General features: G+C 36.3%; 1 protein-coding gene across 1 annotated transcript; it reads right to left on the bottom strand.

Annotated features, from left to right (window-relative positions):
• Positions 1-3,304: 3,304 nt before the first annotated feature.
• Positions 3,305-9,775, bottom strand: LOC146732656 (uncharacterized). Its single transcript, XM_085491879.1, has 4 exons — positions 9,614-9,775; positions 5,721-5,906; positions 4,096-4,206; positions 3,305-3,499 (listed from the first exon to the last, which is right to left on the bottom strand). The coding sequence occupies exons 1-4, from the start codon at positions 9,773-9,775 to the stop codon at positions 3,305-3,307; spliced, it is 654 nt and encodes a 217-aa protein (XP_085348005.1).
• Positions 9,776-22,204: the final 12,429 nt, after the last annotated feature.

Raw genomic sequence — 22,204 nt, 5'->3', positions numbered from 1 at the left:
TACCAGAGATCTGTTTCAAAGGTTAAACCATTGTGAAATTGCCACTATTAAAAACAACTCGTAAACATAGTAATCATAAAATATCTATAAAAGTCATGTAGTATGTGTATATAATGTCCAACTCGAATATACAAGTTGGTATATCATAAATTGCAATGTAATCACATAAAAGTATGTGTATAATAAACGTGTGATTATCTAAGCACAACTTCGCTTTTTGTCGGTGTGCTTGGAGCCACATGTGGGGTCAGAGGTTCCTAGCACATGACCTCATTTACAAGTCTTCACGGCATGGAACTCGGCATACCTTACTTCGACTGACGCTGTAGAATTGCCAGGTTCGACCAAAAGGAAAACACATTAGTTTTTTACAGATAGTCCAGCTTTATTCATCCATAATTGGTCTGTCTTTGAATAGAATACTATGTAATCTGATTCAAGTAGTTTAGCTTCTCAATCACAAATTGTCACAATACAGATAGTCTGGCTTTATTCCTCAAAATGGCCAGCTGAAATAACGCCTCGCTGCTCACTTTCATAACAAAAATTACAAAATCGTGACAGTAAACATGCGATCAGCCAACTGAGATGATTACTCGTTATTATCAAGGATGTTTCTCAAAGCTGGTAATGTCATAATTAATAGACAATGTATTCGAAAAAATCCTATGTTTAAATTGCCGTATCAATACCCATATTACCCAAAGACTTTCACGACATTATTTCTGTTCCACCTAATGATCTGTGCTAATCTAGATACGAATAAATTTAAAGGGATTAGAGCGAACCGCTGTGATGGCGCACAATTCATGCTCACTGGTTGTTCCAACTGTCGGCTGAGGGCGCTTTCGCCGCCGGCTCTTGACCATTGTTACCTCAGCAATACGCGGCTTCACAATGCTAAAGCCGCCATCGTTATTAAATAATTTTACAATTGTACTTACGTCAGGAACAAGAGACTTCACTTTTATAGCATAAGTTTTCATATTGCCCTCTTTCGACAGAGAGCGTTTTCCTACAGCGCCAGTATAAGTGTGACAAGACTGATTGTCACTTTTGTCCTGTTTCCGTCTTCCAATACCGTCTCACGCAAATCCATAGAATCCTCAGACTGTATAATTCCAGGCCCGGCCCATATGTAGATGTTCTAATCATCTTTTTAACTTCTTGTACCAATTCGTCATTTACCATTAATTGAGATCGTAGAACTGATTCCTTCAGCTCAAATACTTCTTGTCTAACCGATTTTATTTCCCGATTCATTACGGAAACATCCACATTAGTAATATCAATTTGTGGTAATTCATCCAAATCCTTGGCAACAAAACACGGCAGTTCTTGTCAGTCGTGTCGTGAATCAATTTCAACATATACTATTATTGGATCGCTTGTTTTGGTCCTGTCGACGTTTAATGTATCGCGAATCATTACAACATAACAACAATTTCTTAGAACCTTCAGTATCTTCATTATCGAAGTGGTCAGTGCACAGCTTGACAAAGATATCTGTTGGCAAAATATCAATTGTATCGACCAAGAAACACAGCAATTCATTATTTACTGCGCCATCTGTGGACTGACATTGACGACCACCTCCTGTCGTGTGAGAACCATCACTATCAGAATCAATGGATCCAGAGCTTTACAGTTAGGGCAAAATTGAATATCAACATGAGAACAAGCTACCCGTTGAGAAATCTCTCCACATCTTTACATCGAAGAGTACTAATTGCACTCCCAAGAATTCCACGGCAAGTTACAATGTACACCTTTAAGCCACAAACTTGGCATTGCCTAATTCACAAGTGTAGAATAATCTACCAAAAACCAACGTTTGCCATGATGTTCATGGGTCATTCATAAAACCATATACTCACCCTACATCTGATGACACCCCAATTTTAAATATTCGTCTTTTTCCACAGCGACATGCAGGACTCTGTTGAACAGCGCCCCCACAGTTGCACTGTTTTAGACTATCAATTGGTCAATCACTCGTTGCCAATTAATTTTTAATTTTACCTAGCTTGGCCTCTTCGGCGATCCAAATGTCATGCTATCAGCTTTTCAGGACATCTTACTACACATAATATATATACATTCTCACATAAATCTTTGACACAAATGTCTAAAGTTTGATTGTTATTTTCGAACATTACTTGAATCCAAGAAAAACAAATGTAAATCAAATTGGTTGTACTTAATCTACATAACTGAATACACCTGTACAGACTTCGACTATGATGAGCAGGATGTCAGATGGTGTATCAATTTCCTTCCAACTTTGGACACTATGTATACATGTTCACTGCATGCCATTTTTAGCTTAACCTTTTGGGTCAGTTATTATGGTTGAGTGGTTAAATCGTCGATATGCATTGGCGAGTTTCTATACCATGTGCGCGAGTTCGAATCCCTTGTTTCACGATTTCATTTGCATATTCGTTCATTTGTTTGAAATTATCTACATTTTCTCTGCCAATTGTCACAGGTGGTGGACAGTATGCGTTTCCCAAAATAATCATAAGCTGGGTAGTTCATACTGAAGCTTGAATAATCGATTGAACTTGCATGTGAATGAGGTTGTGGAGTGTATTAACGCACGAGTTATTTCCTTGAAATAAACACAACATTTTTCTCAAAAATTAAAATAATGCTCAATAGCGCAAATAGTCTGAATATACACTCACATAATGGCCATTACAATAAAATATACTATTTAATATGATAATCATGTTACAATATGTGGTTATTTAGACTTTATTTAGTTATTTCGTGTACTAAAGAGCCAATGTCATTCTGACCTTTGAAAGACTATTTGTAATATAAAGTGTGTGCTGCATTGAACAGCATTATTCCTGTCTATCAGGAGTGATATACATATATATTTGACAAACCAGTTTATCTTTCACGCTCATTATTGTCATATATACAAATAGTTAAGCCAATGTGAGACATGACTCTAAAGTGTGGCACTTGGAATTAAGTGTAAATATCCAACTCCCTTAGACAATAAGATCGGCTACATTTTAAGGCAACCCTGTATACATGTATTGTGAGGCCGGTGAATTTTATTCTAGCAAAGCAAATACAGAAAACATGTTCTTGGAACACTAAATGTTACAATGGATGGTAAAGCCATACTTAAATATGTAACCTTTCACATTATGAGAATTCCGAATAAAGATGATTCCCCACGAGTGCTAGAGCAAAATATTTGTCTTCATTTACAATATTGAAACTGTTATATATTTATAAAATATAAACGAACTCAAGTTTCCGAGAAAGAAAGCAATACTCCTCCTTAATCAGTCTGAAAATTTTGATAGATTTTACCGAATTTCATGTTGAGAAAATCCATGCTGGTGATTGGGGGATACTTGTTGCTTCCGTCCACACACTTGATGATACATGCCTTATCTGGGGTAAAAAAACAGATAAGTGACTGACGAGCTTGTTTTTTTAATTCACTTGATGCTGGGTTTATTACTCTATGTACCTGTAAAGATAATATACAAAAAATCAATCAACGTTTCGAGGCAAAGAAAGGATAAATATGTCTCTACAACTTTGCCCTATAGTTTAATCACATTATTACACAACTACACAACTAGCGTATACGTAAACATTACATAATCTCTAATGATTTTGAATATTCACGAGAGAACATGTACAAGTTTTATGTATGGGCTTATATATGTAATACTACTTTTTGGTTCATTTATACTTTTTTAACTGTTCGTTTAATACGAAAGTATTCCATGTTCTAAACATTATGAATTCACTAGTTGTTTGTTGTCAACAATGTTTGTACAGTCGTTAACGGACGTTTAGTGAAAAATCAACCTAAATTTACTTAACGTCCTTGTGATTTATCATTAAACTGTGTAATGTCTTTATAATTCATCTTTGAAGTCGAGGGTGCGTCGATACTATGATTGCTGATGACTGTTAAAGCATAATCCGCAAAAATGGTCACCGGACAATGGTGAAAATATCTTAATATATGTCGTCTTATGCGATTTAAAATCTTGGAGAAACAAAGCAAAGCACGATGAGAAAATGTCAAAAAATTACGTTTATGCTAATACTTACCCTTGCTTTCAGTGTGTCAGATGTCCATCTCTCCATCATATATCCCAGATTCACAAAAACACCACCCTTTTCTGGTTTGACGTCAATAAAGCTACCATCTTCACACGCCATCTAGAAAAATAACAATGAAGTCTAATCCATTTCAAGAAAAAATACTCATAGTTTATATGTTGTTCAATATCATCGCACGTGGCAGTTAAAATATACTATCTACAAATAATGGATATCATTTAGCGTTAGCACGTAATGACACATTCGATGCGCTTGTTTAGCGACAGTCTTGCAAATATCGATTTGCTGTCATGTGTTATGATATGTCTACATAATAACTCGATATTGCATCCTGGTTTAATGTCGGCAAGAGTTGTGTATCAATCTCCACCGGCAACAATGCATTCGTATATTTCTACAGTGAAAATAACTCGAATAATACCGAATATGCATCGTATCGGGTAGTATGAAACACGAGTACAATGTAGCAAAGATCGAAGGTGTGACGCCATGCTATGAGATGTTTGTAATCTGTTATCATGTATTACGCCTCTCCGCAGATGCAGGAATATATATATTTCTACTCAATAAAGAAGCAATTAATGTTTCCCAAATATGCTATTTAATTAGTGTTTGCTCGGGACGTAGGCTTGGTTTCTGGGGACACGCCCACTTCTCTACTATACTTTAAATCTAAAAAAAATACACAAAATATGGGGGGCTTTTTAATAATTTACCCCTTCAAATTGGAGCAATTTTGACCTTTATTCAAGAAGATGTTATAATATGCAGTCTCTATATAATACAAAGCTGACAGTAAATTAACATACGTTACTAATGCTCCATATGCACATAAAAGTAAAAAATATTCTTGTTCACCAAATGACAAAAAGAAAACTAATCACCACAAAGAAATGAGCAAAGAGGTTAATGAAAAACCTAAATAATAAAGTCGCACAATTGTCTATGGTTATCTTATATTTGTTAGTCATATTTTTTTTGTCATATCTTCATTATAAGACTTGTTACAATAGCTCATTCTTTATAGTGCCCCGGAGTTTACAGTTACGTGTATTGAAGAAGAAGAAGAAAAGAAATATATTATATTAGCCACATCTCTTGTACAACGCTTTAAATACTTTTGTATTTGGGAAAATGCTACAATGCTTGAGATATTGCAATTATGGATTATAATGAAAGACAAACAACCATATATGGTAATGTGATAATATATTAGTCATCATTATATATCAGTCATTGCTCTTAAATACCAATTTTGCAAATTACATGCAGAATCGAATCGGAATAACCAAATGTGTTGGTGAGGTAAATGATACATGCAAGTATATCACATCGAGTAATTTGTCAAATCCAAATGTTGGCCGCCGAATTACGTGATCAATACAAAATCTGAAAACGACAGTTTAAAAAGAATCACTGAAAGTTGTTGTCTACAAAATGATGCGTTAAGTGAAACTGTAGTGTTTAACTAGTTGATTGTGATTACACAGTGCTCCATGCAGAACAACGAAAGTTGACTCGAGGTGATGAATTATGCAATAGCAATAGAAGCTGGTCACATCACAACAATGTTTTGGTGATAAACATGATGATTCATTGCACATTTAAATTACCTGTAACCCTCCTTTGTCATCTTGGAACACCAGAGTAATTGAACCATAGTCAGCATGTTCACCACATCGTATCTGATCGGTTTTGAGGTCATCGTCTTGGATTGGCGGATACCATACAGTTCTCAATGTTGACATATTGGCTTCACTGTTAAGCCCTTCATAAGCTTTCACGAACAAAAGAGCATCCTACAAAAAATAAGGGAATTGTTGAGAACGGTCTCTCTAAGATATAACTGTTAATCCTGACCACAGTCGTTTAAATGATTATCGTTATCAGTCAAAACTATGGGTGTTCACATGCTTGAGTGTTTATTCGTTTATTTGTTGATAGGGCTCAATTCTCACTACATCGAATACAAAACGCGCGCGTCTTTCGAACGTTTCCTTTGTGTTGCGCGCATTGCACCACGGGAAAAGGTCGACTATGTATTCATTTTAAATATATATTTCCGGTTAACGATTGCTAAGCCCGGGGATTTTGTAATAGGCGGTACAGGAAAAGTGTTCTGTTTATTGTGATACACTATTGCATTGCGAACTCGAATCCCACCTATTTGGGTTGATTTGTTTTGTAACGTGTGCTCCAATACGTCACATCACCAACAATAATGAAAGTACTTACGATTCACCGCCAATTGCAACATAACCATGGATACTATTATTAGGTCTCGAATACTTCACCTTCGTCTCAGTTGGTAAAGTGAAGAATTTCACCGATTGCTGAAATGCGTTGTCGATCTAGAAAGATATATTTTTAAAATGTATATAAGTGAAAGTACACATTCATTCAAGTGAATGTTTGACTGTATGTTCAGAGCGTTTATGACATGACATTTAAGACGATATACTTTTTTATCTGTGTCATATACAACACACCTGATCAGTAGACTATGAAAACAATACAGTCTGACGACATGGCGAGGTCATCATATATATCATACAATGTATGTTTTGATTTTCCTCATACAAATAATCTGCCTATAACCTGAGTTCAACTGCAGTAGTTACGCACCTAAACGCAGAGTGATATCCATGTTCGGGTCAACGTAATTCAGACATTAGAATCAATACCTCCAAAACACGAATACATACAATTTTACTAGGAAATATAATGTAGCAATATATCTTAAAAATCGTCTCTCTTTCAAGAAGTATTCAATCAATCGATATAAAACATTCCTTATTGATCTAAGAACTCTTAAATCTTGTTATTGCATCACCAATATCACATGGGCTGCCACATTCACAAAGAGAACCTCAGCTCAGCTCATCGACTCTGCAGTCTGGCGTCTTCTCTACACCGATCTAACACATATCGCACAAGGAGTTCCGTGAGTTTGTTGTCGTCGATAGGCACGTATTTTACGGATATAATAAATCCTTTCAGTGATGTCTTTACTAAATAATTATAAATTAAACTGAGAAATATTATAGAAATAAACTTGCCCCAAAATAGCGTAGTTCTGGTCAGTACTGGGACGATACAACCCCTTCAGCTGTCGTATGACTTTTGGTGTTATATTACTGAAAAAAGTAACATATACTTACAACGTATTTTGATACAACATTTGTATTGTTGCATTTTCGTACTAAGAGCATTAGAAATGCACAAACGCATTATCGTTTGCCCAATTAGAAATAAAATAAAAACAACAATGAATTGAACGCAAACAAATGACTAAAATGTTCAAGTTTAAATTGTGGCAAGGCTTGTAAAATTCCCAGCAAGCATGAGCATACCTCTTTGAGTCAATTTAATGGTATAGCATGAGCTTTGCGACACTTGGTTTAATTCTTTTGATGCCGTTTAAAACCTCTGACATAGCTCATTTCACTCTGGAAATCACTCTCTCAGACGCACACACAAAAGCGATTTTAAGGGCAATCCAAGCTAAACGGATCGCCAATATGATTGTAAGGGCAATTCTAATCTCTTGTAACTCACCTTTTACATTTTTAGAAAGTTTATTAGAATTCAATGTAGACTAATTCACGTGCGATGCAAATATCTCTCATTAGTTCGGAAGGGAGTGTGTTAGCATGGGGCAATAACGCACATACGTTTGATATTATTATTTTTCAGTAGATAATTTAAACATGTATCACAGGAATTTCAGTAGTGTCAATTTTTGAAATACCTTAACTAACAGCTACTGGCTAATCGCATGTTTACTCTGTCACGCCTTAGATTATGTAAAATTTGGCATGAAAGTGAGCAGTGAGGCGTTACTTCAGCTGGCCGTTTTGAAAAATAAAGCCAGACTATCTTTATTGTGGTAATTCATGACTAAAAAGCTACACTACTGGAATCAGCACCATAGACAGACCAATTATGGATGAATAAAGCTGTACTATGTGTAATGAACTAACGTTTATTCCCTTTGGGACGAACCTGGTATTTCTCTGTGTAAGCGTCGTCGGCTAAGTAGGTCGATGTTAGAGCTATTCACCCCCAACGTAAAGACATGTGAGAGATATAGGTCATGTACTAGAAACCTCTGATCCCACATGTGGCCCCAAGCACAACGAAATCAGGCGAAGTTGTGCTTAGTAAATTACACGTTTATTATACCCTATTTTCATGTTATTACAATGAAATTTATATTATAACAACTTGTATGTTCATTATAGACATTATAAACATATACTACATACAGAATTTTATAAATACTTTATTTACAAGTTGTTTTCAACAGTGGCAGTGCTTTAACATTTAAGACACATCCCCGGTAATTGTGTGATCATGACAACGGCTGCCGGAGTTGGAGTTTGTAAGATTTGGCAGGGAAGGGAACACCAAGGCATTACCTCAGCTGATCGTTTGGATGAATAAAGCTGGACTAATCTGCAATGAAATACTGTGTATACATTTTGGTCAAATAGCTAAAACAACGTCTAACATTGCCAAAATGTACCATCTTATTGCAATGTGTTTCCACTCACTGCAAGTTCAGGTATGCCATGATTTATAAAATAAACTCATCCAGCGGCAGTGAAACCATAATGTACGTCATCGATAAGGTTCTGGTAAGTCTCGGCATCAGGTGTATTTCTATTAAGATTATATGCCGAGAAGTCAATGACGGGAACTGTCGATGCTGCTATACTGCTACAATTCAATGAGTGCAGAAGTCCCGTAAGCCAGTTTGTCTATTCATGAACCTTTGTAATGATTTAAGTTCTATGTTCACATGTCAGGAATAAAGCCAGACTATCTGTATTGTGACAATTCGTGACTAACAAGCTAAACTACTGCAATCAGTTAGCACCATATTCAATTAAAAGACAAAGCAATTATGCATGAATGAAGCTGTTAGTACTATCTTTATGAACTAACATTTATTCCTTTTGGGACGAACCTGGTATTTCTCAGTGTAAGCGTCGTCGGATAAGTAGGTCGATGTTAAAGCTACACACCCTTAACTTAAAGACATGTGAGAGAGGTCGAGTACTAGAAACCTCTGACCCCACATGTGGCCCCAAGCACACCGACATTAGGCGAAGTTGTGCTTAGTAAATTACACGTTTATGGTACCACATTTTCATTTTAGTACAATGAAATTTATATTATAATAACTTGTATGTTCATTATAAACATATACTACATACAACAATTTTATAAATACTTTATTTACAAGTTGTTTTCAACAGTGGCTTCAACATTTGAAACACATCCCCAGTAATTATGCTATCATGACAACGGCTGCAGGAGTTGGAGTTTGTAAGATTTAGCAGGGAAGGGAACACCGAGGCATTACCTTAGCTGATCGTTTGGATGAATAAAGCTGGACTAATCTGCAATGAAATACTGTGTATACATTTGGGTCCGGTAGCCAAAACAAGGTCTGACATTGTCAAAATATACCTTCTTATTACAATGTGTTTCTACTCACCGCAAGTTCTGGAATGCCATGATTTATAAAATAAACACATCCAGCGGTAGTGAAACCATGATGTACGTCATCGATAAGCTTCTGGTAAGTCTCGGCATCAGGTGTATTTCTATTGAGATTATATTCCGAGAAGTCAATGATGGGAACTGTCGATGTTGCCATATTCCTACCATTCAATGAGTGCAGAAGTCACGTAAGCCAGTTTATGTATTCATGAACCTTTGTAATGATATAAGTTCTATGTTCACATGTCAGGAATAAAGCCAGACTATCTGTATTGTGGCAATTCGTGACCAACAAGCTAAACTAATTCAATTCAAAGACAAACCAATTATGGACGAATAAAGCTGTACCATTTTTAATGAACTAACAATTATACCTGGGACGAACCTGGTATTTCTCAGTGTAAGCGTCGTTGGCTTGTTGCATGAGTGATCGTATTACCCTCATTCATTAGGGAGTGTTTTCTATGGAGCCAGCATAAGCGTGAATAGACTGATCACCTTGCCCTGCTTCGCGTCTTCCAATACCGTCTCACGCAAATCCTCACAATCTTCAGACTGTATACATCCTTGCCCGGGTTGTATATCCTGGTTTCAAAACACCTTTTTATGAAATTCATTTCACTGTGCATTTGCCATTTTTCTTTTATTGAAATTGTAAAGCTGATTTTTTCAGTTGAAATACTTCTGATTTAACCGATTCAGAATCTCATGATAGTTTAAGGGTTGTAAAATGGTGCTCCAAATTTATTTCAAATTTTCCCAACATGTATTGTCTAAAGTGCATCAATACAATTGTAATTCAGTGGGCCAGATGGTTTCAATTTTAGATATATTAAAGTTGACGAGTTATATTTGCTGACAAAATTTACATATTTTTAAAAATGGCTTTACACAATTGCAGACGTATATATATGTTTCCTTTTGTGTACCGAGAATTGAGCAGTATGGAAATGATGTAATAAATATTATTCACAATAGTAATAAGAAATTGATTTTTGTGAGCAGCATTCATGTCAGCATTGATTATTATTTTTATTATTATTGAGGTTTATTTCAGATTAAAAATAAATAATAGATAGAAGTTAAAAAAAATGTACACATCGACAAATTCTCTTGCACCACAGTTTCCATAATACACTATCCAACAAAACAGGAATAGATAATACAGCTGTAACAATTGGGTTGTCAGACAAGTGCAAACGTAAACAAAAACTAAAACAGAATATCATGGCGAACATAATCGAAAACTTTAGAAGCATCCATAAAAGTAACAAAAACCGGAGTATTTTGACGCTTATAATAGTGTAAAATTTCCTTCAAAACAAACATGAAAAGATTTAAAACCAAACTACTTATTTGTAGTAGATAGACACTCAGTGCAACGATTAAGCGATATTATTTCGACCCCCCCCCCACGAATCTTTGGGTATGGGACTAAAACAGTGATCATAAGACGTGTAGGAATAATTCTATGAACAAGTATAGCAGTAAAACAAAGGAATACTAATACATAGTTCTAGAGGGCGCAAACATAAAATATTCAGAAATGATAATGTCAATGCGGGAGATACACACCCAGTTCCAGATCTTTAACCGGATTACATATTTCAAATAGTAAAGCGATGGGAAATATCAATTTTAAATTGTATTACTGGATATAAAAAATAGCGTTTGATAGACCACTCAATATAAACAATATAACAAGATATATATATTTGAGCTCTTGTTTTTCAACCTCATACTATATAGTTTCATGTTCAATATGAGATTAATAACCATTGCCATTGCCATTAACAGTTATGTAGCAGAGGCGGTGTTTTCAGCATTCATTCCCATAATACAACACTTGGGATACAACATTATGGGTGGGTAAATGTTTATATAAACGTTTTTTAGTTACTTAGTGCACTAAAGAGCCAATATCATAGAATGACAAATGCTTTGAAATATGAAAATTTTGAAAGGCATTTTGTAATATACAGTGTGCTCTGCATTGAAAAAACATTTGTTTTATGTCTGCCAGAAGTAAGAAATCTGACCACTAGTTTGCTATTCACACTGATTATTTCCACATATACAGATGCTTCAGCCAATGTAAGTGTAGAATCCAAAACCCTACGGAGGTTTACGAGTTTAATAACACAATCAAGTAACACGTGATTTCCATTTATCATATATACATGAGTTACAATAAATTAGAAAATAACGACAAATTAAATTGAATTTCGAATGAGTATTTCAAAGGAACCGTTGACACCAATATCTTGTTTCGTACTTTACTCCATGCCATGTGGTCTATAAAAAAACATACAAACGGCTCTTGCTCAATGTCTAGTGCACAACGGAATAAATTATTACACAGCTACAAGAATACTACAAATTAAAAGACTAATAATGTTTAGCTTGAACTGTAAATGCTTAGCTTGAACACGTCTTCACTTTAGGAAGACTGGAACTACACTGAAACACTGAGCTGCCACGTGGTTGAAGGCAGACAGGGGGAAGGGGCCAAAATATGCAAATTTGGATTTAAACAAAAGAACTGAACAATAAACCTTAACCGCTGAATTACTGAGTGACGAGCCAATCACTGAACAGGTAGCTTGCACTTACATACCGGCCCCGAAAAGCTCACCACACAAGGTAGCCTTTTTCACATATATATTCAAGTACAATGCTAGTAATTTCCACTTATATACATCAAAACTATTAGTTCATGGTGGGTCATAAATTGTGATAACAATTTGTTCACTTATCTTTTATTATACAGCCTTGCACTACGTCGAGGACAAGATATAGATTTATCTTTCCTTTGTTCTTTAAGGTATATCATTTTCCTTCCAGGAGTACTTCTTATTAGTGTCTTTCCATCCTCACTATCATTAGACAAACATTTACCACTGCTTGTTCCACTCTTCTGGGTACTTTCGTCATCCATATTCCCTTCTAGTAGACAGAGTTCACGAAACCATACCATATTTATCTGAGATCTGTAATTTGTACCATGATGAAAACCTATGGAGTAACCACAAAATCATTCTCCACTTTTGTATCAGTCTGCGTTGCACAGATTTGAGAATTCTTACTTTTTAATTCTTTATCATTTTCAGAAATTTCCAATAGTTCATCGTGTTCCGATGACCAATTTGATTGTTGTTGCTATAGAAATTGGGAACCTTTGAACCATTGCTGGAGTTGTTTATTTTCTAATACTGCAACATGAATTCCACGAGAAGCTTGGTCAGCTGGATTGGACCCAGAATAAACATAATGCCACTGAGATGAGGTGGAGCATCATGAATTACTTGGAGTCTATTCGCATCGAAGGTTTGAAACCCTTTATCTAAATTACAAATGTACTGAATTACAATCGTATTCTGTCCAAAAGAATGCTCTATGTATAGGTAGTTGCAGTTCACTTTGAATTTATCGACTAACCTTCACAGATATAGTTGCTGCTGTTAATTCTGATCTAGGGATAGTCACTATTTTAAAAGGTGGGACTCTCGACTTCTCCATTACAAGACAACAGTGAATTTCATCATTTGCATTTAATAAGCGGAGATACAAGACTACTCCATATCCTGCTAATGATGCATCAAGTTCGGCTGTCTGTAGTTTACCAAACAAAGTTGGCTTATAACATATAGGTATTTCCAACTTATATAATACAAAAGATTATCTTCCCACTTTCTCCACACGGTTAATTGTCCATCTGGTATAAGATCATCTCAACCATGTCCAATTTTACACAAATCTTGTAGAAGTTTCTTTGCAGGCATAACAATGGGATCAAGCAAACCCAAGTGTATTATAAACAGAAGCAACATAAGTCAAGATTCCTCTTTACATTCCTGTAATAGGCTTGTCACTAATTCAAAAACTAAATGCAACTTTTTCCATAGAAGTTTCGAAATCGGATGTACTGTATCAACAACTTGTGGGTTGAATACAGCATAGTTGTCATTTGGAGTTCGTCTTAAAGCATACACAGCACAACTGGGTGAAGATGTTGCACCAAAGAAATGCACCAACACCTAATATTCAACTGGCCTACTTAACGTAACAGTGTCATCCCACCAGAGAAATCTCAATGCATCACGATCTCTTTTTGCTTGATTCTGCTACCATTGCTATTGGTTCTTTTCGAAACTAAAGCAAGACTCCTACCAGCGAGTTATTCAGGTTGGGACCTTAAAGGTGTTGATCATACAGGGAAGTGTCTTTATATTTTGCCACACAATCAAACACTACTCTTACTTTATCAGGTTTGTGTGGATGATGATGAGTGCGGGATGAAGTAGTAAGTACCATACAGATCTATTTGTAGTGTTTAATGATTCAACGTCTAGTGTTTTCCTGGCATGGCTTTGAGCGATATAATCATCTAATGTAGACTTATATTTGTGATGTAATAAGGGATCTCTTTGTAACCGAAGTTTCATTCGAAGTGTCTTTTCTCAGCAGCTGGTATATTTTTTGGTAAACATGGGTCATCGTATCCCCATGGCAGTACCAATTGATAATGACAATCTTGCAGACTAACATAGTTGTCCATTATAGCCTTTGCTCTCCTGTCTTCCAGGGACATGCTTTCTTTTGTTTCAACCAAAAATTCACTGAAATCTGCATTAAATCTGAAGTTGAGAATCACAATTAAGGGCTTGATCCACCTCAATACAATTTATACAGGACACTGTAATACGAATTCTGTTTTTCTTGTTCACCCATTGAACCAATAACTAACCAACCTATCATTGTACGTATGACATATGGTTATTTTCTCTTACCACGTCTTTCCTTCAAAACCATGTGTGCATTTGGCACATCATTACCAATCAAGATTGTAACCTGTTTATTTTCTATCCCTAACAAGTCAATGTTATGCAAATGAGACCATCTCGTGACGTCTTTCACTGTTGATATGCTTTTCTCAGCTGTAGGCTAATTATCAGTTGTCCATACTTTATCTAAGTACACACCTTGGTTTGAATGTAGTTACATGTAGCTGCACTTCACGTCCATTCTTCTTTACATCATCATTTATTGTACATAGGGTATATATGATAGGCTACCATCTAACTTTATCTTATCCACTAGATTATTCAAGCACATTGTAGAATCAGAACCATTATCTAAAAATGCATAGGTCTCAACGTCTGGTTCCGCATTTGGTGTACTAACTTTTACAGGGACAACTCGCTTGGCAATACCTTGCCACTAGCCACATTACTAGCTTTTGGATCATGCGTAATACCAGTGACAGCGCCATTATAACTAACTGGTTGCTGATTTGTATTTGGTCGTTCTACTAGAGGTGTTTCATTTGTTGGTAGTGGAGATGTTAAGGGATGCAGCAAGCTTAAGGGATGATGGCGTCTGCTACAACTAGTCACCAGGCAGAAATTTCTACTTCGACATGATCGTGCAAAATAAGCGGGTTTGCTTTGCAGCAATAGTACCACAATCTCTGCTTACGCACAAAGTCTTTCTTGTCTTGGAATGTTTTGTAGACAAATCTACGGCATATTTGCAATATATGCATTCAGACTTACTCTTACTTTTAGTATTATATATCTCTGTATTTGTATTTGTAGTGTATTATTTCTTTTTAGAATGGGCTTAATCCTCAAGCTGCTGTGTTGCTAATGTAGTGACTTTTGCAGACGATTGAACCACTTTACCCTGTACCTTGAATTTGGTTTCCTTCTGGTTTCCTTTCCTTTTCCATCTGGCGTGGACCCAACCAATTATTCAAACCTTGTATTGACAATGGCTGACTTCGTTTCCAGGAATTTGGTCAAGTGTACGAATTCAGGTTCAACTCCAAAACTAATTAGTTTACCAGCTTCTTATGCCCAGTCGGCTTGCATATATATACTGGCAAACATTTAATGACTTTATCGAGAGTGTCCATCGAGTTAATATCTGCTTTGAAATTCATTTGTTCAGAACACAAATGGCAATTCTTCATATCTCTTCAACTTCTTGAGACTTTATCTGCTGACTTCTCACGACCTCTGTTGTTGCATGTACGATGTTGTGTTTTGTTTTGTTTTTTCAAAAGTTTCTTTGCAAGATTTTACGAGCTTTTTGGTAACCCTGGTCAGGTCGAAGTATGACACAATTTTGAATAGCTTGGTTTGCTATTCCAATACAATGCTGGATCATGTAAGAAAGTCTGACGTTGTCATCTTTAATTCTTTCTTCCACGATAACTTCAAAGTTTTTTATGAATACAGGATATGATACAGAATCTCCATCAAAGAAGAGGAATTCACGCTTGGGCATGCTGAAATTACTTGTTACTGCTCTCATAGTTTCACACTGATGCTGCATCATGCGCTCTTAGTTGCTTCTGACTTGATGAATGGATTGTGCCTTCATCAATAGGATTACCAATTGAATTATTTTGTGAAGCAATTTCTTTGGCATTTGATAAATGTTCTTGCAAAGACTTATGTTGCAGAAGCGTGAAAAGATAACTTTTCTGGCTGCTTATCAGTTCTTTCAGGTTTAAGATGTTTGTCAGGTGCTACTGGTCGCATATACTCTTTGCGTGACTGGAAATAGTTATCAATTGTCTCTGATTTAGGAAAGACATCTGAAATTGCATTTGAATCTTCTTCAATATTCTGCACTTCAAATGCTGCCTCATTTACCTTTCTTTTGGCTTAAAGCATTGTCAGTTCAGCCTCGTTTTTCTGCTGTTGAACATTAATTTGTTGTTCCTTTTGTAAAAATTCAAAATCACACTGATCTAGTATCACTTTTGGCTTTTTGGATGCTGAACTGGACTTGTAAGTACTAGATTTGTTTCTTTCCTTTGACGACTCGCGACTGCCAAACACTTGACTACCAGCGTTGTTTCCCATACATTCACCAATGTCACTCAGATTTTTTTGGGAGAATGTATATGGTGAGCGACCATGAAAGGAAGAACTGTAGTGGGTTGGTCAGCTGGCATCATTGGCACCTTAGTGTCTCGTGGAAAAACATAAGATCCACCATCCCCTGTCTCTGTGTTTATATGGACACTTGGAAACATGTAATCATGAAATTTTTTATCAAAATGTTCCTTAATCATACTCAGATTCTACTACACTTCAAGATGAGGGAAGTAGGAGTTGCCTGTACTCTGTATATGACTTTGTATAAGAGGCAAACAATTTCTCTAGTGCCAGTCTTCTACTACTTAGTTCATTATAAGAAACCTCCCTATCCATCATAGTATGTAGTTAAGATGATTGAAGTTCTAATAATGTATATAAACGGTGAATTGAATTTTCTTGAAAAAAATATATACAATTACATGAATATAAAAAAATTAAGTTGGATAATTATGTAAACGAAAATTTGTCATTTTCATATGCCAAATTTTCTTCCTTTAAAGAGGGAGGTGTTACGTATTTCTGTGTTTTGCATACTGTTATTTGTTTTGTTTGTGTGTGTGAATGCGAACACATTTACCATTGAGCTAGGGAGACGCCTATGCGTTGTCTATAAATATGTGTGGTCAGACTTGAATCCGTGGTCATTCACTACAATACCTCGCGTGGTCAGCAGGTGTGTCAAGGTTCTGGTGTCGCCACGTGGCGTTTGAAACAATTGGGCGCTCATTCACTTCAACGCCGTCACGTTTGGTCGTACGCTATCAATGCTACAGTTACGCCATACCGTTCTCCGCTAAGTTCAGCAATTACTTCAAGGGCGTGTTCGTTAACTGACTACTGCAACTGAACAGCTGAAGAACCATAAGGTGCGTGAACGTCGCCGACTGACTATCTCAATTCTATGACCAGAGAATTGTAAGGTGCGTGGAGGTCACCGTCTCAAGTACGTACTCTACGTCGCCGTTCCGGCGTTGGTGTATTTCCGCGTTATCGTAGCCAAAGGTATTTCTTATGGAACTGACTGTGTTCACGAACTAGTGTTTGCGTACATATTTGTAATTATATTGAATCCCTATGATTTGTATTTGCATGATAGTATATTGTAATTGATCAACTACGTTAAGGGGCAAGCATTCCGAATAATTGGATATTTCTATTGAGCTGAGATATTGTGGTGTTTCCGAAGCCACTGTTTGAATATAGTACTATTTGTTGTAGTGATTATTGTAGTGTTCCTGCAGCCACTGTTTAATTAGGTGAATTGGAGTTGTTGTGAAACCCAGCTGTAGTCTGGTGTTAGGATAATATATTCATGGGGTGTTCCCAACGCTTGACCTTAGTTTGTAACGAATTGAATACGGCGTGAATGCCGGTTATATTATTATGCATGTTGTATTTGACAAATAATGAAATGATAGTACTTTATTGTATGTAACTTTTCATACACTGTACGATCCAGAGATACCTCGTGATCACACTACACACGAATACAATATTTAGTTTTGATAACAGCATGTTTTAGTGTCGTTTCTTGTTGCGATTCCCTTGTTTGAGTTGGGGTCAACGGAAAGATTCGTGTCTGACCGTCATCCGACTTTCGATTCAAACTCGACCGTAACACCCATCAATATTGTTGAATGATTTACATGAAAAAAAACATTTCTCTTATCACCAATAGTGTTCATAGTCATAAGCTTTACTGTCAGTTTGGGAGTGTCTGCTGCACATCGAAATTCATATTTAGATGTCCCCATCAGTTGGCGTTGGTGCTCTTAGCTCACAGTGATTGATTTGAAGTAAATAAGATTGTTTTCGTTATTTGAACATAGTTGAGGGTGAATAAACAAAGGTATGCATTTATTCTTGAGATATAGATACAGCAATTCTTTTGTTTATATTTGTATAACGAAAGGCGAAAACACGAACACAGGAAAATCATGACATTGTTGAATCACAAATGTATTCGAATAATATAGTAATCCCTACATCGACCTAATAGAAACCAAATCTTGTATCTTCTTTTGTTAGGCAGGGCAACTTCAAGCAAAGGAGTATGTAACAATCCCGGCATTGTAATTCTTAGCAATGTTGACCCCATAATGTTATCTTACTTGTGCTATGTCTACAATATCTGCCAATGCTTGGTTATTTAGTTATGCAGGATTTAGTTATTGCATCAATTGTTCTGAACAAGCCATAGCCATTTGTCTTTGTTGTTTGAACACTATCATGTATTTAGTGAATGTTTCACAAGCTTTCCCACACCTCTTACTTGCTACCTATTCTGCCCACAACACCTTCTAGACAAACATTTTCCATCAAGTGACTGCAGTTGCATTAACAGCAGTACTACACACAGGTGTAGCTGAAGCGGTGACCATCCCTTTTTATAAATTCTAGACGTTTAAATGCACAGTGCATATTATAGGACGTGGTCACAGACATTTTCTCTGCCAGCATTTTGGTGGATTGACAGGTGTGTTGCACCATAGCCACTAGTCGCATTTTGGTGGATTGACCGATGTGATGCACCATATCCACTATTCACATTTTGATGGATTGACAGGTGGGTTGTAGCATTGCAACTAGTCAATTTTGATGGATTGACTGGTGTGATGCACCAAAGTCACAAATGACATTTTGATGGATCTATCAGGGGGTAATTCTCTCTGAGGGGTTCTCCACACTTGCCAGGGGGGAATCTCGTCTCGTCTCTCTTTCGCGTCCCCTTGAGGTACGGGATCGGGAAAGTCACTTTAACTTTACAGTCAAATAAGACACACACAACGAAATACGTTTCAGCTCTCGTCTTAGTCGGTCAATCGAGCACACTATAAGACACAGCGTCCTGGGGAAAAATCCCCAAGACTATCGCAAGGCTGACCCAAGACTCTCTTAGACTGCGTCATCACTCGCCCCAAGGCTCTCCAGGACTGCACTCGATTCGTCTATTGTAGAGTACTTGCCAAGACCGACTAAAACTCTCTTTATTCATTTTCACAACTCTAACCAAATACAAAGCAGTAAAAAGACTCTAGGGCGTAACCTTCAATCATAAAGCCAATCACACTAAGTACTGAATACGTCATATCTTTTGATTAATCGTTCACTACATTAATAACTATGAATATAAACTGTCAGAATGAATAGTCTGAATAGCGGCGGTTATCTGGTAATTAGTTCCAAATCACTGAGCCAAGTTCCGTCCAAAACTTCAAATAGGCCTAAACGATGACAGACATAACACAGCAATACAGGTAATAATCAGCTAATTAAGTCGGTCAACAGATGCGCAAAAACAAATCCATGACAGATCGACAGGTGTGTTGCACCATAGCCATTAGTCACATTTTGGTGGATTGACCGGTGTGTTGCACCATAGCCATTAGTCACATTTTGGTGGATTGACCGGTGTGTTGCACCATAGCCATTAGTCACATTTTGGTGGATTGACCGGTGTGATGCACCATATCCATTAGTCGCATTATGATGGATTGACAGGTGTGTTGCACCATAGCCACTAGTCATGTGATAGGCGTTCTATCGTTCCATATTGTTGATAAGCTATTTCACAACATCACATGGCTATGAAAGCTAGTTGTAAGGAATAGCCATCCAGTAATTAAAGCCAGGCACATAGCCAAACAACTTCGGTTTCCTGGAACATGTTATCTCTGTCAAAATTCCTACCCAAGGTGTTTATGCAGAAAAGGCCAGATATCATTGCTCCTAGCCTAGACTGGCCCAGCTGTGGCGATTTTTTTTCAGTTAAATGTTAATAATAATGATACTATTAATAAACAAAAATGAAAAAAATAGTTTTGCAAAAGGTGGGGTGAACGCGAAACCACCACAGACTGGTCTTATTTGCAGCTAATATGTTGTTATTATTTATTCATGATATGCAGTGACATCACTGAGCGGATATAGATAAAGGAGTGAGGGCGTGCGCGCTGCATAATAAGGCGTTAAAGTTCAACTTTTACGTATTCGTCTGCAGGTTTTAATCATCCGAACAAAATGTAGTTTTTAGTTCTTCAAGAAGTGTAGTAGTTTTTAATTTGTTAGATGTGAGAAGATTTGTTTCTCAATTATAATTGCTCACTTGTGACTGCACAAGTGTGAGTTTGTAAGAAGATAGGGACCCTTGAGCTTGGAACAATTCTAAGATTCAGGATACTCTGCTCTCAGCCAATCACAGCCATTTTATTGCTGCCAATCAGCTTGCTTCTTTGTCTACCAATCAGCTTGTTTTGCGCCAGCAAATTTTAACCAGCTTCTGCACACTGACTGTAGCGTCCCTACCGTTTTTGTTTTCTTTTGTGCAGCAGTTCCATGCATTGTTTTTTACGTATCACTGCTCAAACATTATTTTTCCCGACGCTCTTCATCCCACCACCACCCCCGTTCTGTATTGGCTAGCTTCTTCCTACCACCATGGGCATTGGATTTCATTCTGAGCCTATTTCAAGGTCGGGCGGACTTATGCAGGTTTTGCCCCTTCTTCGTTCTGATGCCGAAATTCAGTGCACAGGGGCACATGCTATCATGGTGGATTGAAGTGGGTCCCTTGCCCAATTTGTAGTTTATTGAATTGTATTTTATTGAATCTGTATTTTTATTAGTTTATAGTAGTTGTCCGTGTCTGTAAGCCGTTATTTTCAATAAATTTGTTCACTGATTACTGCGTGGAGTTTTTTTACAAATTGTATTTTGATTTATATAATTGATTTTCATTGAAGTCAATATTTTCTGTTTCTCAATATATCATCATTGTTATTTTTAAATGAATTAACAATTAAAAACTTGCTACAAGTATTTGGAGTTGAGTGTTATTCAAATATTTATTGTCAGCTAAGCTTAATTCCAATCTATCAATTGCAGCACTTATCCATAACCAACAAAACATTCAAAAGGATAAAATAACCACGCTTGATTTGTGTATTGGTATTTCCAACTATAATTTTGAATTCGTTCATTCAATGCTTTGCAAGTTTGTAACAAAAAAAGTCTTAATATATTTTCTAGGAATATTATAGTGACTGTGAGGCATGTTCATATTCATTATTTAAAGAAGCCGCTAATCGGAATAGCAAACCAAGGCATAGTCGGTGTTAGCAAAATATAATGAACACGCAAATTACTTTAATAATATGCATATATCGTTTCGTCATATTCTTTGACAAAATGTCAGTCTATTTGGACCAGTGAATGTTCATGGGACACGACTTCAAATATGCATGCCGACAAATACAATCCAGGACTTTTATTGAAATGCGAAAGAATATGAAATGGTAGGTATGTAGACACGTGAGATCATTTGGTTAAGCTGGCTAAAATATGTACATTTACAGACATATTTGTTAAGTTGGTACTTGATATCACTATATTTCATATAGGTAGTTTTAATCCAGTATGTTTCTTAATTAATGACACATTTACTGTAATAATTTTAATGCATAACAAATATGAAAAATACGTCATTTTCAGCGAAGCAAAGAAACAAGTGGCAATTGCAACTGTTATCACCTTGTTACAAACAAAGATAATTGCTAAAAATAAAAAATATAAGACGTCTTCACGAAATGAACATATCTGACAAATAAAAAGTATTTAAAAATAATAAAAGGTTTCAAGAAGAAGGCAAAAATAGCATTTTTACCAAAAATGCCAAACATATTGGGTAAAAATAG

The sequence above is a fragment of the Saccoglossus kowalevskii genome, chromosome 17 (assembly GCF_978046115.1).
Source record: "Saccoglossus kowalevskii chromosome 17, keSacKowa6.1, whole genome shotgun sequence".
Lineage (NCBI taxonomy): Eukaryota > Metazoa > Hemichordata > Enteropneusta > Harrimaniidae > Saccoglossus > Saccoglossus kowalevskii.
This window is presented reverse-complemented; position numbering and strand designations above follow the sequence as displayed.